The 26,046-nt window shown below is 32.4% G+C and overlaps 1 protein-coding gene across 1 annotated transcript in view; it reads left to right on the plus strand.

The window, feature by feature from the left end:
* Positions 1-23,716, plus strand: part of Nmdar2 (glutamate ionotropic receptor NMDA type subunit 2) — a 642,550-nt gene extending 618,834 nt beyond the window's left edge. Inside the window, exons 12-13 of the mRNA XM_072534844.1 lie at positions 4,121-4,198; positions 22,668-23,716. Coding sequence (XP_072390945.1) covers positions 4,121-4,198; positions 22,668-22,707 — 118 coding nt within the window. The 3' untranslated portion in view covers positions 22,708-23,716. The remainder of the gene's footprint in view (positions 1-4,120; positions 4,199-22,667) is intronic.
* Positions 23,717-26,046: the final 2,330 nt, after the last annotated feature.

The raw sequence follows: 26,046 nt of genomic DNA on the forward strand, positions 1-26,046 counted from the left end.
TCCTTACTTTATATCAAATTGCAGCAAAAGTGTACTTTTTCTTGTTGTGTTTGTTTTCAAAACTTAAAAATACTTGCAATTTGTTGCTTCTAATGATAACCACCTCTTGTTTTTGTCATTTTTTTACAAAATAATTTAAAACAAAGTTCAAAATCAAGAACAGCACAGAAAATTAACTATAATTTTTATTAGTCTACACCTAGGCAAAAATACTTAATATTTAAAAATTTGCCATTTACCATGTTATCTTCGATACTTATTTTCAAATGAATTGCTTTCCTGTTTCTTAGAACATGGACCAAGTATTAAGTATTTCTCTTTTTTTGGTATTATAAATCAACAGTATTTCTTTAGTTAGCTTCTGAAGAACCTTCCTATTGTGTTTAGGATCCCTTCAGAGCATTTTTAATAATCTTCTATAAATATAATATTCTTAGAACATGGACCAAGTATTAAGTATTTCTCTTTTTTTGGTATTATAAATCAACAGTATTTCTTTAGTTAGCTTCTGAAGAACCTTCCTATTGTGTTTAGGATCCCTTCAGAGCATTTTTATTAATCTTCTATAAATATACATCTCAAAAAAAAATCTACATATAAGAAACCTGGATAAACATAGCAGCAAACGAAAAAAAACATAAATTGATGTTAAATAACTAGTTACATAATATATTTTTCATTGTATTTATTGATGGTTTTGCCTGTTCAATTGGAGATCTAACATCTAAATCAGGATCCGCTAAAGTCCGACGTTAGCCATAAATCCAAATATTTAAACTTTCTACACAATTTTTACCTGTTTCCCGTATATTTTTTGTATCTGGTACTTTTGGAACTTTTTTTACTAATAATCATTATCTTAATTTAAGTAATATTTATTTGGAAGCCCAATGAATCTCCTTGAATCTCCTGAATTACCTAGTTTAAAAGTTACTAAATTACTTCCGTGTTATTAGCAGTTATCGCAGCGTCACTTATGGTTCTTACTTGTGACGCCGATTTGATTTTCACCTTTGTCTGTATCTTGGGGTAAAAAAAGAATCATTATGAAATACAGCACACCCAAGAGAGCGGCACGAATACGGATGAAAATCAGTGTCAAAAGACTAAATACGGAATCAACAAAATACTTATCGAAAAAAATATGGTCATAGAAAATTGCAGGAAAAATATAGGAGCAGTATCTTGGTACCTGTTTACAAAAACGAAAGAGACGTTTAACAATCCATGAACTACATACATATCATAAAATCACTGTTACACCATGCAAATATGAGAAAAATAAAATAAGAGAGAGAGAGAGAGAGAGAGAGAGAGAGTTGCAACGATTATGGACTAAAACTAAATTTGAAGAAAACCAAGTTCATGGTATCTACAAAAGCACAAAACATCAAAGTTAAGCTAGTACTAGATAATACAGAAATTGAACAAATAGCTTCGTACAAATACTTTGGAGCATGGATCACAGAAGATACTGATCAGACAAAAGAAATAACATGCCGCATTGAAATTGCACAGTCAACTTTTAATAGAATAAGAAAACTTTTTTGTGTATTAGAAATACAGACGGAACTCATAGAAGCTACAAAAGCTCTGTATAAATAAAATAAAGTGTCCATTAAAATGGGAACAAGAATCGTAGGAGACTTCACCACAACAAAAGGGCTCCTGCAGGGTTGTTCCACATCTCCAACCCTATTCAAAATATACTTAGAGAAAGCCTTGACTACATGGAAAAGAAAATGCGAAGGGATGGGAGTACCGGTACGGAATGAATACCTATATACGTTAAGTTTTGCAGACGATCAAGTAGTGATTGCACAAGACCAAGACGACCTCACCTACATGATGAAGAAACTACAAGAAGAATATACCAAGGCTGGCCTAGATATTAACCTCGCGAAAACAGAGTACCTATCTACAAGTAAAGAAGACATAAAAGATCTACAGATTGATGACAACGTAACAATCAAAGGAAAGGATAAATTCAAATACCTGGGATTTATAATCACGAAAAAGGCAACAACAGAGGAAGAAATTACACAAAGATTAGGACAAACAAGAACAGCAATCCGACAACTTAACTCAGGATGGGTGGGATAGACACCTAAATATGAAGACAAAAACGCAGATTTATAAAACATTAGTGCGAAGTATTATGACATATGGGGCTGAAAATTGGATCATAAACAAGAAAAACAGCAGTAAGATAGTAGCAACAGAGATGGAATGCCTGCGAAGATGCTGCAGAGTAACAAGAATGGATATAAAAAGTAATAACGAAATAAAGCAAAGAACATCAATAGAAACAGACATACTAACATATATAGAACAAAAAAGACTAAAGTGCTATGGACATGTAAGAAGAACTAGCGACAGCAGATGGATAAAGAGAATAACCGAATGGAGCCCCATAGGAAGGAGGAAAAGAGGACGACCCCGAAAATCCTGGAGGAACGAAGTAGACGACGCCATGAGTAAGAGAGGACTAAACGATGGAGAATGGAACAACAGAGAGAGATGGAAACGGTTGAGTGAGGGAAGGCAGTGAATACTGTAGAATCCCTAAATATATATAAAACTTTTTTGTAATCGCGATATCAATATATCGCTCTGAATAAGAATGCTTCGATGTTATATTTTCTCTACCCTTTTGTATGGGGTTGAAGCTTGGACACTTAAAAAATCCAACATTAAAAACCTAGAAGCATTCGAAATGTGGTGTTACCGACGTATTTTGAAAACATCATGGATGGATCGCAAAACAAACGAACATGTTCTCGAACAACTAGGAAAACAATGAAAAGTTTTAAATTCCATAAAAATCATTAAATTAGAATACTTGGGGCACATCATGAGAGGTGAAAAATACAAACTACTAAGGAATATAATGCAGGGTAAAATCAAAGGCAAAAGAAGCGTAAGAAGACGTAAAATCTCGTGGCTACGCAATCTCCGTGAATGGTTTGGATGCAGTTCAATTGAACTATTCAGGCGCGTAACCAACAAAATTATAATTGCTAGAATGATTTCCAATCTCCGATAGGAGGGGAACTTGAAGAAGAGAGAGAGAGAGAGAGAGAGAGAGAGAGAGAGAGAGTAATTGATATGCGGATTCGGGAAGAAACCGAATTATTCAGTATTTTTTTTTTTAATTACAGAGGGAAGATTTAAGCAAGATCCATAGCAGATGCAATTTTCATTATAAGGTAGCTGATGTTAAAATATAGAAATAAACAAATAAACACTCATATCGTATATATTGATCTTGAAAAAGCGTATGTTAGAGTTCCTCGATAAGTTCTGTCGTGGGCGCTCCATAAGTAGGATGAGTACCTGGTGTGTACGTGTAGAATGTGAAATATATGTATGATGAAGTAATAACTAATATTGGAACAGTAGAGTGTAAAAACAGTGAAGTGGAATGTAGCATGTGAGAGATATGTATGAGGGAGTAATAACTAATCTTGGAACAGTGGAGTGGAAAAACAACAATATAACCGTTCAAAACTGCTACAGACAAATAGTAAAATTGGCCTTGATGGTCCCCAATATCCTTAAAGAATGAAGCACACTAAGAAGAAACAGCAGAAGATTGTAATTTGATTATTTTTGTTATTGCAGCAACTGCTCATGTAAATTAAAGCCTTACATGGTTTTTATTTGGATTTTTTTTTCGTTAATTTGTTTTGCTTAATCTATATTTCAAATCTAATAAATAACGCTACAGATCATGGATTGAAAATTATCTACATACGTGTATATTTTTGTTTATTAGGAAATTTTTAGAACAATAATTGTGCTCCAGTGTGGCAGACCTAAGTGACAGACAAAATATTGTGGAGAAATGTTGTCGCTAACCCTGATAGCTCTCCACTGATAAAAGTTTTGAGTTAGTTGAAGTTAAAGTATTACTTACTTAAAGAGGATATTTATATGCATTTTTGATCCAGAATTTTTAGTTTTTGTGGTATATGATAATTATTAGTTCATTCTAGCGGAAATAAAGAATATATTTTATATTCTTCTTTAATATATTATGACGTATTATTTTTGATGACAGGATTTATGACTATTTTTTATTGATTTTTAAGTTATTAAAAAACATTATAATTTTTAGTGTAATCGTTTCTGGAGAACAAGCAAGAGCTAGACTAAGGAGTTTAAATCCCGCAGGAAGCGATGTGGATTTGTTTGGGTAAGTAACGAGATAACTTTAGTTTTTTTAATATTTTATAAAATAATTTAAAGTTACTGTTTTTGTTGTTAGTTTAATTCGACTTCAATTTATAAAACTCTTTTTAAAAGAGTATCGGCTTTAATTATTTAGTCAAACATTTATTTTGATTCCGTTTTATGACATTTTTTAATATTATTGTAAAAAAGTGGGCAAGTAAGACTACTTTAAAAATCTCATTCACAGTTTGATTTATTGGCCATTTTCATTGGTATTTTCATTGGTATTTTCATATTTAATTGATGAAAAAAACAACAACAAATACTATAATTAGATTAAAAAAATAAGAAATTATTAGGTACATATCACTTTTCGAAAATAAATTATTTTTGATTTATGATAGTAAATTGCTTATTGATTCGTTTAAAATAATGTGTCATCATTTTATTGGACCTTTATTGAACTAGTGCGCTAATGGGGCAGCTAAATAGATTAATCTGTGGAATATTTTGTAAATAAAGCAGAGAAAACCTATTAGATTACATTAATTTGTAGATATATTATTATAATTATATATTGTTGCCAAGCTGGTAAACGGCTCCAGATACCATCGCAGTAACATGTGATTTCACGAGCAGCCGATACCTTCTTTTATATATAGCGTATTAAACAAAGCCATCAGTTTCTTTACCAATGTTGCAGTTACATTCTAACCGGCCTTTTACTTGTAAACTTAAGATTTATATTCTACAATCGCAAAACATTGGATTCCATAAAATCCTGATAGCAGGATTTGTGTTACTCGTATAGTGTAAATACTGAAAAATTTAATTTCTCCAGCACAAATTTAAGAAAATAAGGTATAATAATATAATCCCTCTTTCTTTTCTACAAATATATATATATATATATATATATATATATATATATATATATATATATATATATAATACGAACATTCTCTATCAGTCAAACATTCCAATACCACTTCAGCCCTAGCCCAACATCATATTCAGACAGGCCACAAAATAGATTTCGAAAAAGCAAAAACCATCGCTCCCATCCGCTCATTAGAAGCGAAAATCATTCGTGAAGCTATCGAAATCGAAAAACGGCCTAACAGCCTGAACACGCGCGACGACGCAAAACGATTGCCGGCAATATGGCGACCACTGCTTCAGCGACCTCCCGCCCACACCGCTCTGGCCACGTCAGTTCAGACCACGTCAACGGATACCGTTCCCGCGCATACAACGAGTATAAAAGCAGCCACACAGGGTAAGACCGGTTGTCACTCGACACTGAGGAGTAGGCAGATTGAGACCTCAGTGCCGAGAGACAGTTCTTGCAATATAGAACACGATACTGGTACGTCTCGAGTAAGGGGAGTAGGCAGATTGAGACCCGGAACTCGAACCGAACCGTATAAGTCTTGATAATGGCTCCAAAATGGGTGCCGAAACGTCGAGTTTTAAATTCTTAACGCGGTTCTTCCCGAGAACTCAGTAATTTTCATTTATCTGACCGCGGAAACTTATCCGAACATATATATATATATATATATATATATATATATATATATATATATATATATATATATATATATATATATATATATATATATATATAATACAACACAACTTTATGGAGTTTCTTGAACCGTACTATATTTAATATAAAAATTAGTATTTCTTGGACTTAGTTTCAATAAATATTATTATATTTTTTTTTAATAAATATTATTAAAACTAGATTTTATTGTCCATTAAAATCAATGTTTCGGCAGGAAACCCTTGCCTTTGTCAAGATTCTAGAATTGGGAACAAGTTATTGTATAATATATAAAAAAACTTACCAAAACGTAAAACGGGACACTGACATTAATAAATTGACAGAAGTAAAAAATTGATATCTGATGTCTCATGGTTTACTGTCATTAATATATAATTATTTTTATATGGGCGTATCGTTGGTGTTGTCAAAAAAGGTAAAGTGGAGATATGTTATGACGTTATAAACTTGAAACAACCTGGTATAGTTTGAGTCGTACGGTAAACTGTTCACTTAATGCAATACTAGCGGACCAACTCGACATCGAGTTTTTTAAATAAAGTTTTTATTTTGTGAGAAAAATTAAGAGATAAATACAAACAATATAAGTAAGAATATACATAGCATTAATCAATAATAATGCAAGTAAAAAAAAAAGTGATTATGGAAGTCGACCTCAAAACCGGAATGCAATGTTTAGTTCATCAAATGTGGACATGAATATCATTCAGCAGTTAATTTTGCATGCTGATCACGAATCCGGTGTCAGATTTGCTCTATCTTGACGTTTTATGCGCGTTTCGGGTCACTTCCAGTGTCGGATCTCAACCGAAAGTACATATTTAGATTCGTCTCGACGAGACCTTTCGATCCATATATACATTGTGGGGTCTAAAACTTCCGGTCATCTCAAAACCGGAAGTTAATTTTTGTACCAAAAGTATATCTTGACAATCTCATACGTAATATTAATAATATTCCGAAAAAATATTTTAATTATCTAATATGGTTTTTAAGTAAAGTGGTGGACAAGAAAAGGGCTTAGCGTTTTAGTATATAAGATTAATTGAAGACGAAACAAAAATTCACAAAAAATAGAATTTAATAAAGCTAAATAGCTATCCAAAATATAAAGACAGTGTCTGTTTTATTTCTTAGGGTGGCAAACGTTTTCCAAAAAAGTTAAAATTGTATAAATCTATAGTCTTACATCATTTTTTCTGAATAGTTTTAAGATAAAACATTAAACATGTACATAAAGCGTGAATACCTGTCAAGTCTACAACTTTACAAAAAGCTTATTGGCCTATTGGACAATTGACCGACCACTTAAGTAAATTCGCCACAAATGTCTTGCATGTTTTTATAGAAATATAGGGAACATATGAGAACACCGATGTACACACAGATATATATATATATATATATATATATATATATATATATATATATATATATATATATATATATATTATATATATATATATATATATATATATATATATCTATATATATATATATATATCTATATATATATATATATATATATATATATATATATATATATATATATATATATATATATACATCTCTGCGTATCACAATTTATTGTAATAAGAATTACATTTTATATTTTGAATATATGACAAATTCCACAAAATAAAACAATATAACAATATACATAACAATATACATTAAAAACTTTTAAATAAAACTAAGAGACATTGACATATCTGAGATATACAAACATACTTGGGATAAGAAATACAGAATCTAACCAAAATATGCATCAATATTCATAAAAGAAATGAACAGCAAAAAAAAGAAAAATCAAATAAGCAGTCCTCATTCTACTAAATAAAGAAAAATATGTAGCAAACCTATCAATAAACGACAACAAGATTTGGTTATCACTACTGAAAAAAGAAATTAACAATAAGAACATACCATCACTAACCAGTTAATATCTGATCTGGGACTTACCATCTATAATTAACTATAACAAGCACAGAAAGTTTGTATTTTGATATCGATCCGATGGTACAACAAAACCTCTCAGGATTTTTTACCCCAAACATGGCTAAGGCCTATAAGGTCAAGGCCAAGTAAGTCAACTGTTGATATTACCACCCATTGCCAATTATAAACATTTACAGGTTAAGATCATTCATAATTTTTATTTCAGAATTTTTGGAAATGATTTCCGCATTTGAAATAGACACGTTAAATCAAATATAAAATATACTTTTACATTTGATTTGATAGTACCTAGGAATAATAGACGCCGTTTCGGCAGAAAAATTGTACCTATCATAACATAGATACTCCTCAAGAAGGAGTAGTTCCATGTCTACTGCGATCGAAAGTGGTTGAATATATTTTAATAGAACTCTGAATTTTACTAAAATGATGTCATGTAGTAAGTAACCCTCTGACATCAGTCGCGTGAGATAACGTTGGGATTGGGGACAAACTTACTAGTTTAATATTGAGTCCCCAAGAAATGGGTTATCGGAGAGGTCTTTGCTGCAATAAAGTCGCCTACTGGGGTAACGTAAAGCTCCTTTCCTCCTTTTTTGGACTTACTGTCTTAAAACCTCTTCATTTGACTCTTCCCATTATATATGCTCGGCCAGCGGTCCCACCATCCTGATCGCTAATGCTCTGTCCAGATTTGTTTTTGACGTCAATCATTGTTTTCCTCGTCAGCTGTTTTTCTGAAAGATTTGGGCCACTGAGTCCGCATCTGTCATTATGCGATCTTCGAACTTTGTTTATTAACCTCAGATATGTAGATAGTAATGAAATATTATTGACTTAAATGTATTGTAATATACCTACTTTTAAAAATATCGTATTTAAATAATGGGGTAAGATATGCATTCCAAGATGTATAGGTTAATATCATTAACAGGTTAAGATCATTCAGAATTTTTATTTCAGGATTTTAAAAACCGGTTTCCGCATTGAAAATTAAATCTTCAGAGTAAATATAAATGTAAATTAATTGTGGCTAAATTCTACTTAAAAAGTAATAACAAGTTGTCCTTAGGAATGAGTTTTGCTATATCGTGTTCGAACACATTTTAATAAAATTCAAAAAAAGGATTTCATGCTCAGGTTATGTAGGTATCGTGGTAAGATGTAAGCATGCTGTTCGAAAGAAGGATTTTCAATGAATCTGTATAAAAAGACTCTTGTTTAATTCAGTAATAAGTCCGCCACTGTCCATAAATGAAAGTATTATTACCATAGTTTTTCAGAGTTGTTAGTGATATAAATCCTTCGTGGAATGCGCACTCCACAAATATCACCACAAATGCGAGAAGAGCATTCTGGTTATACTTAAGGCTTTGTAAAATATGTGGTCTAAACTTGTGTGTTGGTCGTATGTAACAGTTATCAGACCTATAATTACGTATTCTGCTTTAGTTTGGTAAAACAAAACAATAAACTTAACGTCAATAATAACAGATTTTCAAAAACTGCAAGTAAGGAATAATGGGTGACATTACTTTCGTAAAGTAATTTTCGCCGCTACATACACATGTAAACAGGATCGCTCTAAAAAATGTCTTTAGGCAGACATGGGCTCAATATATCCCTTAATAACCTGACTGGGCGATCTGGATGTTTTAAGGGTTAAAACAATGCGATTGGTTATAGAAGTACCGAAGGAATGCAAAACAAGATTGGGAACTCTTATTATAGTCTAGGCGGGATCTGTTTTGAATTGGATATTTTCCATACGAGTCTATTTTTTTGCTGGAATTACTTTAGGATGTACCTTACGTCAATAATTACGATATGCACTAGTCACAAACCTTGTGCTTAATTTAAAATTAAAATAAAAATAAAATAAAACACTTATAGAAGTTGAAAGTTTCGTTTTTCAATTTTACCCAATATTTCTAGCTATAAATTAAACATTTAATAAAATAATGAATTGTTTGCTCGTGTGAGATAATTTTAAAACTGGGTAGTAGAAATTAATGACAGACTTACTCAGAATCTATTTATTTAGTAAGCGGCGACCGGTTTCGAACACTATAGTTTTCTGGTAAACCGGTATATAAACTATAGGTCACCGGTAAAGTAAAATCTGTCAATTTTTAAGATGGCGTGTTACAAAATGCTCATTTATGCTAAAATATCGTCTAAGATACATCGAACTAAAAGGGGGATGTTTCTTGAGGAGCTAGTCTAGAAGCTACTTTGTGTTGTGTTTGATTGAAAACAGAAAAATTAAACAGCAATGACTTGTCAGTGATCCTGTATTAAAGAAAATATTTACCTTTATTTCAGCGATAGATTTATGAAGATAATAATATATTATTATAAGATAATTATTATAAGATTATATAAGTAATATAATCTTTTTTTGTTTTCTGAAAGCTAACATTAAATGTATATGGAATTTCTTCTATTTCCGAATTTCTTTCTCTTCTCTAATAATAAGGAAAAAAGGCAACCTTTCATTTAATACCATTTTCTCAGTTAAGCAACATTCACTAAACACATTTATTTTTGAAATAGAGCCAACAGTGGCCAATAATTTTATTTACGCTTCAATTTGGTGGCTCTACTAGTTACACCATCTGTTACAGCACCGATGTCCTAATTTGTTAGTGTCGAATCTCCAGCTTTAAACTTGAATTTAAATAAATATGCTTTCTCTTTATCTTTATTTAATGTAAAGTTAATGCAACGTAATGCAACTATATACTGAATTATATGTTATATTCATAATAATCTCTATATTATATAATATATATAGATATATAAATATATATATATATATATATATATATATATATATATATATATATATATATATATATATATGTTACGAGCAATGTCCGAAATTGGACAATCCTGGCATTGTATGGAATCTTGTCTACTTCCAGCAGTGTAATCGTTTACTGTACAATCTCTGAAATATACATAATCGTCGGACTTTGTATAAAAGAATTGCTGTACAATGTTTGAAATTCAGTAAGTAGCCATGCGTCAATTATTCACAATTTGTTATTAAAGACAAACAAACATCAATGAGGTTATAAATCCATAATTCATTAGGGCTTCTGACTTCTGGATTGTTGAATTAAATTATTTTAAATTATCATACACATTTCTTGAAAATCTGAAATGTTTCACAAACATCTTCCCTGTATTATACTGATGTACCTATCTCTTAAAGATTTGAAAAGTTTCACTAACATTATCATTCTATTGCAGAACAATTTCTTCTTATTATTTTTATTGTAGTTTGTCATAGCATTTTATCTCATTGTCGATTCGAAAAAGAACAACTGTATATATAAATAGAAAATATAAAAATATTAAATAATTAACAATAAATGTTCGATTTTTCGATGATGAGCGTTTCGATAATCATTTTTAATGTTGATTATTTCGGACATTGTACAGTTTGGATGTACAATGCTAGAAGTTGACAATAATTTCCGTACAATGCTAGGATTGTAGCTATGTCCAATTGCGGGCTTTTTTCGTAACATAACAATGGAACGATCATATAAGCCAAATGACAACAAATAAAGTATTAAAGATCGCAAGAGACGGTTCCCCAATAGGAAGACGATCAGTAGGAAGACCACAAAAATGATGAAACAACAATTTACTGGAGGCACATTAAAAAAACAGAGAGAGTCATGTCTACATAAAAAGAAGTAGAAGAATGATCGAAATAGAAGCAATACAAAATCAAAGGCCAGACGAACTTCCAGATATAACCGAAGAGGAAATTAAATTTCAAAAACAACATTAACAGGCATGAAGAACAACAGAACATCTGGAAAATATGGCATTGTAAGTGAAATAATAAAACTAAGAGGCGAATGCATCTTTGATGGAATTCCACTGGAAAAATAAAAAATATTGCACAAAAAGGAGATATAACAGAAATTGAAAACTACAGACCTATCACCTTATATAAGCTCTTTATGAGAATAATTAATAATACACTGGGACCTAAGCTAGATTTTTACCAACCACTAGAGCAAGCCGCATTAGGAGTAGCTTTAGAACGGATGACCACGAAGTAATAAAATCCTTGACAAAGAGAGTTGTAGAATAAAACAAGCTTTGATATTGATATTTGTAGACTATGCGAAAGAATTTGACTAATTCCAGCAAAGCTCCATGTTTATAGATCTTAGGAAGTGCAGTATTGATCATAAGTGTGCAACTCTTCTTCAGAATATGTATAATAGCGCAGCAACTGCAGTTAGAATGTATTATGGTGACACAAACACATTTACCTTGGAGAAGGGTATTAGACAAGGAGACACCTTCTCTTCTAAACTATTCACCGCATTGTTACAGAGAGCTATGAGAAACAATAATTGGGAAAATATTGGAGTCCACATAAATGAGGAGTTTCCGAACAACTTAAGGTTTTCAGAGAATATAGTCCTTATTGCAATCCAGGTACATTATGCCTGCCAACTTCTTCAAGACTTTTAGATCTCTTTTACACGAGGTAGCCTTAAAATTAACTTTTCCTAAACACAATACATGACAAACCTTGTACTGAGGGAAGTCTTTAGATTAGTATATATCCATATCGATCTTTGATCAATCATTATATCGGTCAGAAATAATAATGATACTTTTAAATATATGGTGGAAGGATAATCTGACCATCACTATGATCGCCGTCACTGACCACTTCGCATCCACCAATTATGTATAGGCTGTCGTAATAATTTCAGTGTTATCCATTGTACGCAGCTCATAATTTCCAACTATGTATTTTCAAACAATTTTTTCATCTATATTTTAAGATATTTTTAAACTAATCAAACAATTTTAGCAAACCGTCCAAAAAAATTAAAATGTGGAGAATATGGAGTGAGATAAGAAGAATATAATATATATATATATATATATATATATATATATATATATATATATATATATATATATATATATATATATATATATATATATATAGAAAAAAAATTTAATCTTTGCAGATAAGTTAAATAGTAAACTCTTAACTATTGGGGAAATCTGCAAGAAAGACTCTAATGAGTATCAATTGTTTCGCCGAACGTTTTCGCCAAAGAGAATTAATTTGGCTTCTTCAAGGCTGAAAGAGAATAAATTATAATTAGCTACCATATATTATCTATTAAAAACATTATTGATCTTACCGTAACTTAGAATTGTAGAGTTAGAATGTTAAAAAACTTAGCTAGTAACAACATAGTGGTGTTTTTTTGTTACTATGTGCAAAAAAAGTTTTTTTTTAACGTTGGAAATGTATGGTAGCCTTAAACTTAAAACGCAAAGGTTTACCCAAGGTTAATAGAAAAACCCAATGTAACTACATTTAAAAGGAGGTAATTCTTTGAATTGTCGGCAATAACTAAATTTTTTATTGTTAGAAAGTTTAAATGTGAGGTTCTGTTTTACCAGAACGCATGTGCTGACAATTTAAGTAGTTCTTTTGAATCTTTATGTCGTTAAAATTCATTGGTAAAACCGAATGAAGTTAAATCCCAGTATAGGGAAATAATATTTTAGATTTTCTTTTTTAATTGTATTATATTGTTCATGTATTATTATAATATCTTATTAAGATGTATCTAAAGCAAGGAAATGTTATCTTTTTTAGTTAATGAAAATTAATTATTAAGGTAGGTTGGTTGTTAATGGATATATCAGTCAAGTTAGTTATCTGTGATGTTGTATTGTTCTTGGTATCTGATTTAATTATTACATTAAATAAGAATAAAAAAACGGAAAATATAAATAAAATGTAGATATTATGTAGATGAAATGTCTTTATTCACTGATAATAGGGCATTAGATATATTCTCAGACTCACGACAGTGGCCCAAAAATTAACAAAACAAATGTGCTGGCTGATTATTCAGAAGAATAAAAGCTAAAAAAAGAAGAAGAAGACTGCCAAAATGTTCATCTCATTCGGATTATTAATAACAGAGTTGCAGTGTTTAAAGTGACGCTACTTTACTGATTTTTATAAACAATGGATTCAAGTTTCTTGTTAATTTATCACTGCAACTTGATGGGAATAATACCGTCCAAACTGAGGAATCGATTAAAAAGTGTTGTCGGGACTCCTCCCCATCGATGACAACCATTAAACGAGGGTTGGTTAAATTCAAACGGGGTCGTACCGACTCGAATGATGCTCAGCGCTCCGGAAGGCCAAATGATGCAGTTATTCCCGAGCATCCAAAAAGTGCTGAAAATTATTATGGAAAACTGCAAAAAGAAGTTAAAAGAGATAGCTGACAGTCTAAAGTTATCACGTGAATATTTGAGTATGAGAAAACTGCTTTCCAAATAGGTGCTGCGTTTTCTCACACCATAGCAAAAATAATAACAAATTAATATATCTCGGCGCTGTTTGAATATGTTTAGCCGTAATAAGTCGGGGTTTTTGCCTCGATATATTACAATGGATGCAATGTGGATCTACCACTTCACTCGAGAATCAAATCGGCAGTCATTAGAGTGGACAGTACCTAGAGAAAGTTGTCTGAACGACCAAATATGCAACAAACCTCCGGAAAGGATATGGCCTTTGTATTTTGAGACCCACATGGAACTATTTTCATTCAATATTTGAAACATAGAGACACAATCAGAAGGACCTGCATTGGTTTGTTACAGCGTTTGAAGACCTAAATCGTACAGAAAAGTCCTCATTTGTTCAAGAAAAATTTGTTAGGCTTTAAATTGCTTCCGCACCCACCGTGTAGTCCAGATCTGGCCCTAAGAGATTATCACCTTTTTTTCGATCAAAAAAAAATGCTCCGTGGCAAGAAATATAGCTCCGGTAAGGAAGTAAAATTAGAAAAGGTATGAATGATTGTACCGCCGTTAAAGGAGATTATTTTAATGAATAAAGCATAATTTTTGCAAAAAAATGTTGTTATACTAAGTAGGCCCTAAAAGAAACAAGGATTTATTATACCTTATCTTCTACAATTTGTGCTGGAGAAATTAAATTTTTCGGTATTACCACTATACGAGTATCATCACAACACCTGCTGTCTGATATTATCGAATGCAATATTTATACACACATATATATATATATATATATATATATATATATATATATATATATATATTTATCGTATCACCATGGCCATACTCCTCCGAAATGGCCGAACTGATTTTTATAAAATTTTATGTATATTCGGTAAGTCTGAGAATAGGCTGTTATCTATTTTTTTTTATTTTTTAAACATACAGCCCTTAATTTTCAACCCTCTATTACTAACACCCAGTTTTTTTAACCCATATTAGTGTCACATACTCCTCCTAATAGCCATACTCCTCCAAAATTGCTGGACCGAGTTTGATGAAATTTTATATATGTGTTCAATTTTTTTATGATGTAACTTTAAAAAATGCATGCATACATCCTACTTAATTTTCACCCATATATTACTAACTTCTATTTTTTAATTGCCATTAAAATAGTGGCATTAAACAATACACACAATCCTGAATTGTCACCATTCTATCACCAACCCCTACTATTTAATAAACATATTAGTGTCACAGGGTTAGTTGCCATAATCCATCAAAACGGCTTGACCGATTTTTATGAAATTTTATATGTATATTTGGTTGAATATTCTACTCTGAATTTTCTTCCAGGATAGTTATTTTCTTTCGAATTAGTTGACACAGTTATAAATCAGAATGATGTAGTAAACTATCCTACAGAGTTTTTGAATTCATTGGAATTGCCTGTACTCCCATGTAACAATTAGCCATTAAAAGTAAGATCAGTTGTCATTATGCAGCGTAACACTAGCTAATCTCGACTGTTTCATGGAAAGGAACTGACTGAAAAGGCTAATAAATAATATCATGCTCGAGGCAACGAGCATCAAGGAAAAATACAAAAAAAAAGAATGTCATGATCCCGCGTATACCGATGATTCTAACGAACGTACCATTTGATTTTAATCATTTACAATTTTCCGTGCTTTTGGTTTGTGTAATGACAATTAACAAATCACAAAGACAACGCAAACAAAAATTGTCAAATCAACTTTGGACGTAGAAGGCTGGATGATGATGATGATGATATAAATAGGCCAGCTTCCAATCACATTTTACATTTTTTTTTTAATTTAGCACACATGATATCACACATGAAACAGAATCTGGGCAAGTAACTTCAAAGCCTCAAGAAATATGGTTTTTGGTAGCATATACTTCCTTTGCAGAAAGATACAGAAGGTGACGTGGACATCGCTCGTCATCTTGTGTAACATACATTCGACCACAGACATGTAACACAAGCTAGAGTGATCCTTGCAATAGCAGCCCGTTCCCCCAGTGAGATAGAGAAAACTGACGCAAAGAAGTCCATGCATCTCTATCCAATTTGCCAGATTTATCGACCACGTGACCTAAATGAGCAATGAGAAGGTCACGTGGTCGATAAACCCAGTCCATTAGAAAGAGATACAGGGACTGCTTTGGGTCAGTTTTCTCTGTCGCACTGGATGAACGCGACTGTGTTGCAGCAGTTAGTCTATCTTGTATTATATGTCTATGCATTGAATACACACATAACTAAATCTTACCAACCAAACCAATAGTAGACACTTTTCTAGCCTGCTAGATATCCATAGTTATATAGGTGCCAACCTACAATTACTATCCATTATATCTATTAGGATAGTGAAACATGCAGTAAATCAGATCCTACGAAGAAAAAAATTATCTAAAAGCACTGGTTGGTTCGAAGCTGAATGTAAATAAGCCCTAAGAAATAAGAACCATACATACAAGTGTATGCAACAAAGAAAAATACGAGCAGCTGTTAAACCTTATGAATAGCTTAGAAACGATGAGAAACCATGTCTACGAAAGTAAAAAAAGAAAATTTAAGACTAAAATGCTTGAAGAACTGAAAACTCTAAGAAGCCAGAACGGGACAAGAAATTTTTATAAAAAAAATCGATAGTGCAATAAAATAACTTAAACCTAAATTGCATTTGTGCAGGGCTAATAAGTAGAAGATCCTTAAAAAATGCTGTAAAAAGATTTGTCGTACACTGATGATGCAATGCTCTAGATATGCAATTAGACCTTAAGCTAATGAGAGGGAAGTCGATACATTAACCTTACAGTAAACTAATGAGGCAATTTAGAAAATAAATTACAACAAAGCACCAGGAATAGGTGAAATCCTCACAGAAATCCACAAATATAGAGAAGAGCACTTAACAAATGAAATTTACAAAATTATATTAAGAGTACGGAAGAGTATCAAATGCTTATAGCATAGAATATCAGTCCGCTCTGCTCATTACACAAAAAAGGTGATCAGCTTGAATATGACCATTACAGACAGACACCCTTTTGAATATAATATATAAAAACATAATTTATACACGGTTAAGCCTATATTCTAACGAAATTCTGGGTCAATATCAAAGTGAATTATGACCTGCTCAGTCAACACTAGACCTGATATTCGCATTAAGACAGATCCTTGAAAATCAAGTGAGTTTGATATCGACACCTTTCATCTGTTCGTAGATTTTAAAGCAGCGAATGATAGCATAAAATGAAACAAGTTATAGAAAGCAATGTGGAACTTGAGAATTTCTGTTAAACTAATAAGTTTGATAATGATGACCATGTCAAAAGTCATATGTACAGTAAAAATTTCAAATTAGCTGTTTTGAAAAATTTAACACCAACAAAGGATTGAGACGGGGCATGCTCTGATGTGCCTTGTTTTTAACATGAAAGATAAAGTTATAAGAGATGCAAAACTGAAAAAGTGAGGTACAATATTTATTAAATCTATCCAGGTATTCGCCTATGCAGATAATTTGAACGGATCTTGTCACACTCACGACTCATAACTACAAGATGTTCGCTGCACTCTTAAATGCAGTATCTATAAGTTCGATCTAATAATCAACAAAAGCAAAATAAAGCGCGTGGTATTAGAAAAATTTAAAGAATCAGAAATATGGGACAAAATTTACTAAAGATTGTATTTTGAGAACGATTTTTGAAGTGGAAATTGAAACGTCAATAAACGTTCTTTAACCTTTAATTGTGGCTTATTCCCATTTAAATGGTAATTATGGGACAAAACTTTAACATTGGTAACTATGATAAATTATAAAGTGGTGCAATAGTTCTCTTATCTGGGAAGGATGGTACATACCACGAACATATTATCCCAAGAGATAAGCCGAAGAATAACGCTTGCAAACAGAATTTATTATAAACTTATTTATCAAACAACTTATACACCTTTGTTTAAGCAGCAAAACAAAATACCATTATATAGAACCTTTCTAGTCCTTATGAAGCTTCCTAGTACTTTCTAATGAATATGAAAACAGACTATTAATATTCAATAAAGAAATATTCAGAAAAATATTAGATCCAATAAATAGTATTGGAAAACTTAAAGAAAATCGTCGGTTTTAAGTGTTTTAATCGTCGGTGTTTTTTTATAGGTATATAACTTTGAAATGAAATAAAACAAAGATGATTTTTATAAATTGGGATAAAATTGACTTACGTACCTTCACATATTCCTACATAAAATAGTCTAGCAATGTTAAATCGCACGATCTTGGAGGCCAATTCACGGTCCAAAACGTAAAACTTTGCGGTTATCATACGTTTTCTACAATAAATTAATTCTGACACGAACTGTATGACATGTTGCGCCATTTTGTTGAAATGACAACTCCTGTACATCATGTTTGTTCAATTGGGGAATTTAAAAGGCAGTAATCATAGCTCTATAGCGGTCACGATTAACGGTCACCATTAGCGGTCACCATTAACGGTCAGGGTAACGTTCTGTCCAGCATCGTTTTTGAAGAAGTACGGTCCAATGATTCCACCAAACCATAAAGCACACCAAATAGTCAGTTTTTTGAATATAATGTTTTCTCAATATACATTTGAGGATTACCTTAACTCCAAAGAGGGCAATTTTGTTTGTTGACGTAGCCATTGACCACCAAAAGTGAGCTTTATCGCTAAACAAAATTCGCTTATGAAAATTGGAATCAACGGCAATCTCGTTTTGGACCCACTCACCAAACTTACGAATCTATGCCTTGCTAGGTGATGATGTACCTTTAACTTTTGCATAAGTTGGATTTTGTGAGCACGCAAAGTCAGATTTTTCCACAAAATCTTCCATAAAGTGGATCGACGTATCGAACTGCTGTGCACTATGGCAGATAGACTGATTCGCGTCTTTCTGTATGCTACGCTCTACAGCAGCAAGTTCTTCTGTACGCACTGTATGACGTGTCTGTGGATGCATATTATCAGTTAGAGTAAACGTGGTGCAAAAACGTTTTATGGTTAATCAAATTACTTGCTCTGATGTACGTGTTAAACATAAGCTTGATCAACATAACGTATAAAGCATCAATGTGGTCAACGGCATAAGGATCAAGCAGGAAAACCACTTGATTATGTATTTAAATACACCTTATAGAGACGATAGACAAAAATACTAAAGTGCTATGCGATCTGAGGAGCAATCGACTCTACATCGGGTCTGGATCGGCGGGTGTGAGACGGACAACCGAACAGATGGATGTGGGTAACCAGGCAATACCTGCAAAATTGGTGACTAGAAAACTTTATTTAAAAAAAAAACTAAAAAAAAATTACATACGAAACACCATATAGCCATATGGAACGTTCGAGGTTTGTTGGAACCAGGCTAGAACTACATATATTTGAGCGAGAATTTATTAGGGAAAACATAAATATGTGTGAATTTCTGAAACTCACTGAGGAGTCCAGAGATACTGGAAATCTAATTACTACAAGGTCTTTATGTTGGACGCTAATAAATTTGGTCAAAAAGGCGTAACCATACTGGTTTATAAGAACCTCTCAAAATGACTCACGATGCAACAGCAACATCACTAATATACCCAAAAAAGAACGGGTCATAGTATTAGGCGACTTGAATACTAAAATAGGCAAGACAACCACAGAAGATCAACTGAAAGGAACAGTTGGCGGGTTTGGAATAGGCGAAAGAAATTAATGAGGAGAAAGACTACTACAATTTATCATCAATGGTGAACTTAGTATCATGAACATAATGTTTAAACATCACCCGCGAAGACTATCAACTTGGACTTTACCGGGAGGAAGATATAAAAATTAAATAGATTATATTCTGGTCAGCAAAAGATGAAAAAGTTCAGTGGTCAACATAAAGACAAAACCAGCGGCTGATTGTGGATCAGACCATAAGCTGTTACAAGTTAAATTCCATATCAAATTATGTAATAAGATTAAAAAAAAAGAAAGGTATGGAGTGATGGGTGGTTTAAGGCAAAGTCGATGGTAAAAACCCGAGGAAGATAGCTACTTCGATGATCAGGCCAAATAAAGAGTACCACCGGTTACTCTCTATCTGAGGCAGCACAAAGACATTATATCCTTAAGAAGGATAAAGGATAAAGAGGACGAAAATCCATGGTGTGATAAAAATGTTTCGGAAAAAGTTATATCGCTGACATATCTTACATTTTTTGAAAAATGATTGTTTTGTTTATTAGTTTTTGTTCCCAAACATAAATATTACGTGCCGTAATAATGCTTTAAACCAGGGTTGTCCAACTGGCGGCAAGCATCCGGCCCGCGAGGCTATTTGTTGTGACCCACGTAAGATTTTCGAAAAGCATATATTTTCTTTAAATGCTGCCACTGTGAAAAAAGATTTTTTAATTTATTTTATATTTTATGGTTTAGCAGTGTTTTTACATCACAAGTACTGTACCGCGTGCCGCTTCGCGGACGTGTAACGAACACAATCCCACCACTATGAAAACTGCACTGATTACTGCGCATCACAGTTCACGCAGGCCACACCTCCCACTGCTTACCATCCGTCGCCATCGTGCCAGTGTGCTACTGACACGTAGGCTAGTCGGCTAATCTATTACGTTGCTAGTGAACAGTGAACTTGATTAATTCTTTGTCTTGATTCCTCTTATACAATAATGAGTGTAAAACCAGTAAAACGGAAAATTGATAGTGAGAACAGAATTTACAAAGAAAGTAAGAGTGATTACTTGATTGCTAACAATAATGGAAAGTTGCAGTGCTTAGTGTGCATAAATGTCGTTTCAGTGCCTAAAGAATATAATGTGAGAAGACATTACACAACAGTGCATGAAAATAAGTATGCTACGTACACAAATGAAAGTCGGCGTGCCCTAGTTGCAGATTTGAAGAAAAAGCTTAAACAGCAAACTGGTATGTTCAGTAAAATATTACACTCTCAAACGCATTCTTTGCATGCATCTTATGCCGTGTCGCTTGAGCTGGCAAAGGCAAAAAAACCTTTCACTGATGGCAATTTAATAAAAAAATGTGCTGTTGAAATGGCCAAAGCTTTCGGTGATTCTAAAATGGCGGAGAAATTTAAATCAGTGCCACTTTCACATCAAACCATACAAAGAAGGATTGTTGCTATGGGTGAGCAAGTAGAAAAATCTGTGCTTGGCCTGGTTAAGAAAAGTTCATATTTCTCACTTTGTTTGGATGAAAGCACTGATCAAACCGATGTTAGTCAGCTGTTAATATTTGTGCGCACTACTTTTGATGATTTTACCAGTAAAGAGGAGTTATTTGATATTTGTCCTCTTTATGGAACAACAAAAGGAAAAGACATCTATGAGGCTGTGAAGAAAACAGTTGACAGAATTGGAGGCTTTGATAAATGTTCAGCCATAGCAACAGACGAGGCCCCATCAATGACAGGTAAAAAAATTGGATTAGTGAGTCTGCTTCGAGAGAATGGTGTCACTTGCCCAACAATTCATTGTATTATACATCAGGGAGCTTTATGTGGAAAATCAGTCAAGGCAGATCAAGTTTTTCAAACTGTGATTAAGATTATAAATATGATTAGAGGTGGAAATCGATCTTTTTTACAATGGCAACAAAGCAGTTTTCAGTGAAAACAGAGGCTGAGTATGGAGACTTGCTAATGTACAACCATGTAAGGTGGCTGAATGTAGGAAAGTGCATGGAACGATTTTTTGCCATGAGAAAGGAAATCCCTGCATTCCTCAACAAGTACATTTCATCTGACACAACTGAACTGGAAGAGAAGTTTAAGGATCCAGAATTCTTAAGACAGTTAGCTTTTATAACATTTTGTCTCAAAAGCAGTGTACTACTTTATAATAACCCTCTTAGAGCAACCATTGATGATCAACCACCCAACTTACAGCTTGAGTTATGTGATCTTCAAACAAATATGTTCCTAATCACCAGATAAGAAAAGGGACCTGAATTTTTCAAATTACTGTCAAAGGAGGAATTCCCAAACCTGCGAGATTTTGGACTGAAAATGACGTCAATGTTCGGAAGCACATATACATGTGAAAGTGCCTTTTCCTCCATGAAATACATAAAAAATAAAAACAGAAGCAACCTTACCGATTCTTCCTTACGTCATCTTATGAGAGTGACTACAACTGAACTGGAGGTGGACATTTCTTCATCGGTGGATGAAGCCGATCGACCACAGTCCTCACACTAATTGGATACATCTTTTTCGTTGCTTTTGCAATGTTTGTCTTGATTATTGAAAAGTGTTATCAATAAATTTTCCGTTTATAAAAAAATGTAGTTGTTAAGCAATAAAAGAAATAATACTCTTTTTTGTTTTATTTATGTTTATACCTCACTTTATTTTGTTATTACTTGTAGCAAAATTATAATATATGGCCCGCGACAACATCAAAGGTTTTAGTTTTGGCCCTTGAGGCATTGCAAGTTGGACACCCCTGCTTTAAACTATATGTTTTTTACTTAGACAATATTTTTATCTCTTACTATATTTATTATATGAACGTATTTGTAACTGTTAATTCGTATGTTTTAGGCCTCGAACCGAAATAGCGGAAATGGAAACTGTGCTGTGATTGAAGGAATATTTACATATGAACAAAGAAGAGATAACACCAAGAATCAGCGAATTAGCTGACAACTGTTTTTCTTTCGATGTATAGAAAACTAATCGTTTGTGCTCAGTAAAAGAATGTCAGGATTTGATATTATCTGGGTTACTTACATTTTAATATACAATATCTTGCCAAATCCGTATTTTTGTCAATTTTAATAGTCTATTGACCATTTAAAAAAAAACATGATAAAAATTTAATGAGGCGTTCAAGGTATTTTATTGTCTGTTATGGTTAATTGACCTCTAAAAATGGTAAAATCGAAGAGTACCACCAAATAAAGACTTGCGTTTTTGAGATCGAGGTAAATCGGTCCGCTTTTCGGTTTTTTTGTTATAACTCAAAAACTATATATTTTAGTAAATATTTTATAAAATAGTGTTTATACAAATTTTAATTTCTCATCGAAATAACATCTTTTAAATTACCCAGTATTTTTGTTCAATAAAACTAATTTTGATTTCTTTTAACTTTTCTTTAATTTAACATTTAATGCAAAGTATTCTGCCACCAAAGTATTAGCAGCCCAACTGTTTCTAGATGTTTAATTGATCAAAGTTCTCGCGAAACTCTCAGTCTATAGGACCAAATTAGTATTCATCTTTAATCAAACATAAGTTGCTTGTTAGTCTAGTTGAGTTGCTCCTGAGTCTACAGATTTCTAGCTTCTCGATTTCTGGCTAATATTGTAAAAGCTCTAAGCTGCGTAAAAAATGGCTAATAATAATATATTGATCTTCTAGTAGTTTGACTGCAATAATGTCAGTTTTTGGATATTAAGCATTTTATCAACTTTTTTTTGTGTAAAATGTCGTCTTGCCATGTGGTTTATAGTAACACTAAACATGTTGAAACACATAAAACTTGTTCTTTGCTTTTTATTTTTGCAGAAGATTTTTCTTAAAATATCCATATTTTGTGTAGACTTTTTACGTTTTTGGTTACGTTATCTTTTATGTTCAATTTATCCAAATATTCGCTCCGTGCGTGACTGACGCGACACCTACCGCCTTCATCTGACAGTTTTGGACCTACCAATTTTCAGGTTAAACATATGACATTAATGACATATGTTTGACATTGTTAAATACAGGCGAACTTGACAATTATTAATAATTAACTTTTTAATTATATTTTTTCAGTTTATGTACAAAATAAATGTAGTATTAAAAACTGGGTTTCTCAAAATTCATCATAATATATCTTTTTAATCCCAAACGGAAAAGAAAAGTTAAAAATCTAGTACTGGCAAATCAAGTTTTTCACGTGAAAGAGCATATAATTAAAAACAGTAATAGTAAAAGTTATGATATAAAAGCTAAAGTCATCAGGCACTCTGCAGTTAGCTTGAAGCCTTATAAAATATCATTTAAGGTAAATTATTTAAATATTTCAATTGCATAAAAATGAGGTTACGTGATATTTCCTTTTTCATATTAATAGCACGGATCCATCTTTTTCTTTTCTCTAATTTATATGTAATCTTTGGGAACCTATAAAAACTACACTTACTATTTTTGCTATTATTAGCACAACTAAATACGCAACGTGTATTTGCACACATTTTTGATAAAATTTATACGTAAAAAGATAGTGTCCAATTTTGTCATATTTCGCCGCTACGCACGCTGGCATAGTTTCAAGGTACCTCTACCATGGTCACGCACGGAGCGAATACACAAAAATATAATAATAAAATGTCACCATTTTTAAAAAATAAAACAAAATCATTAAAACTTTTGTAAATATCAATGAGTTATGTAAATGTTCGGTTATACAGTGGTACCTTCGAGTTTAATTCGTTCCGTAACCTTACTTGTATGTCAAACTGCTGGTATGTCAAAGCAATTTTCCCCACTGAAATTAATTGAAATGCCATCAATCCGTTCCAGCTCCCAAAATACCACCTCAGTTGTTTTTGTTAAGTGTTTTTGATTTAAACAAATGTATTTACAAGAAGAAACATTTATTTACAAATAACAAATACATATTCTATAAAAATATAATAAAAGAAAACCTGAAGTGCTTACGGAAGTGCTTAATTTCGTCACTGGTCTTTTTTCTATGACAATTTGCTTATTCTCACCTTCAGATCTTTAAAAAAACTATCCAGTGCGGTTTGTTTCTTCCTTTCTTTTAGGATATTATGAAAATGAGTTAGGCAAGTTTCGTTGAACAACTCGACGTTTTCGAGGTGATTTTTGTCCACGAACTCTACAACTTTCTCCCACATTCCCAGGATCTCCTTTATATCTCTTGTAGAGATCGCCGACTTTGCTAATTTTGCAAAGTTAGATCTTATAATAATATAAATATTTCCTGAATTAATATTGACAGGAAGTATTCCCATTTCACAACACTTTAAACAGAGAATTGTGAATGTATTCATGGAAGATAAGATAAAAACAAGCTAAAATTTCAAGACAATTTGAATCACTGATTTACATTTTATCTAAATTAGTTTCATCCTAGAATAAAAGATCCATGAGAAGGGAAGATCAATAAAAACAATAATATGCACCAACATATACATTAAAAGGATTTGTCATTGTGTACCTAAAATCATTGCTGAAATGCCAGAAATTATTGTTGCCTTCCGGGCAGTTTAGAGAAGGTTGGTAGAAGCATATTCAGTGTACGCTCGGCTAAAAAATCGCTATTTAAAAACAGGTTTAGTCCTTAAGCATCTGAAAGCGTTTCTTTTATGAAATTCTTTCTAATATGGATCCATACACCATGGAATAACACTATGGATCGACTTATTTATAAGGATGCAATGAAAAATATCATACTCCTTTAACCCATCAACGGCTAGTGTTACGTTTATGTAACGGCCGCACCCAACTCTATTTATATGGCTCTGTCCCAACTGTAGCCTGAAATCCGTTTCTAGGTTATGTTAGACAACTGTCAGATGGTCAAACAATCTGTAGCGTGACAGAATTGGTTGATTTTGCTTTTAATTTATTTGTTAATAAGTGTTAAATTTGATGTTGTGTTATGAGTGATCATAAAATGGACTTTCATTTAGAGTAAGTACTGATAGATTTATATTTTTGTGGTAGAGGTCATTCTAGAAGCCAATAATACTAAACAAATGTTTGAACTTTATAACTGAATAGGAAACATGTAGTTAACTGGCACGGTTTTGTCGTTTTGTAGACGTTTTTTTACCGTTACGTTATCGTAACGCTAGCCGATTGCGGGAGCAAAATAATAAGAATAATTATTTTTATTCTAGGCGCGGTTTCACTCTTGAAGGGGCACTAAATATGGTTTATGATGATAATATCGACGTTA

This window comes from Diabrotica undecimpunctata, chromosome 6 (assembly GCF_040954645.1).
Source record: "Diabrotica undecimpunctata isolate CICGRU chromosome 6, icDiaUnde3, whole genome shotgun sequence".
NCBI classification, from domain to species: domain Eukaryota; kingdom Metazoa; phylum Arthropoda; class Insecta; order Coleoptera; family Chrysomelidae; genus Diabrotica; species Diabrotica undecimpunctata.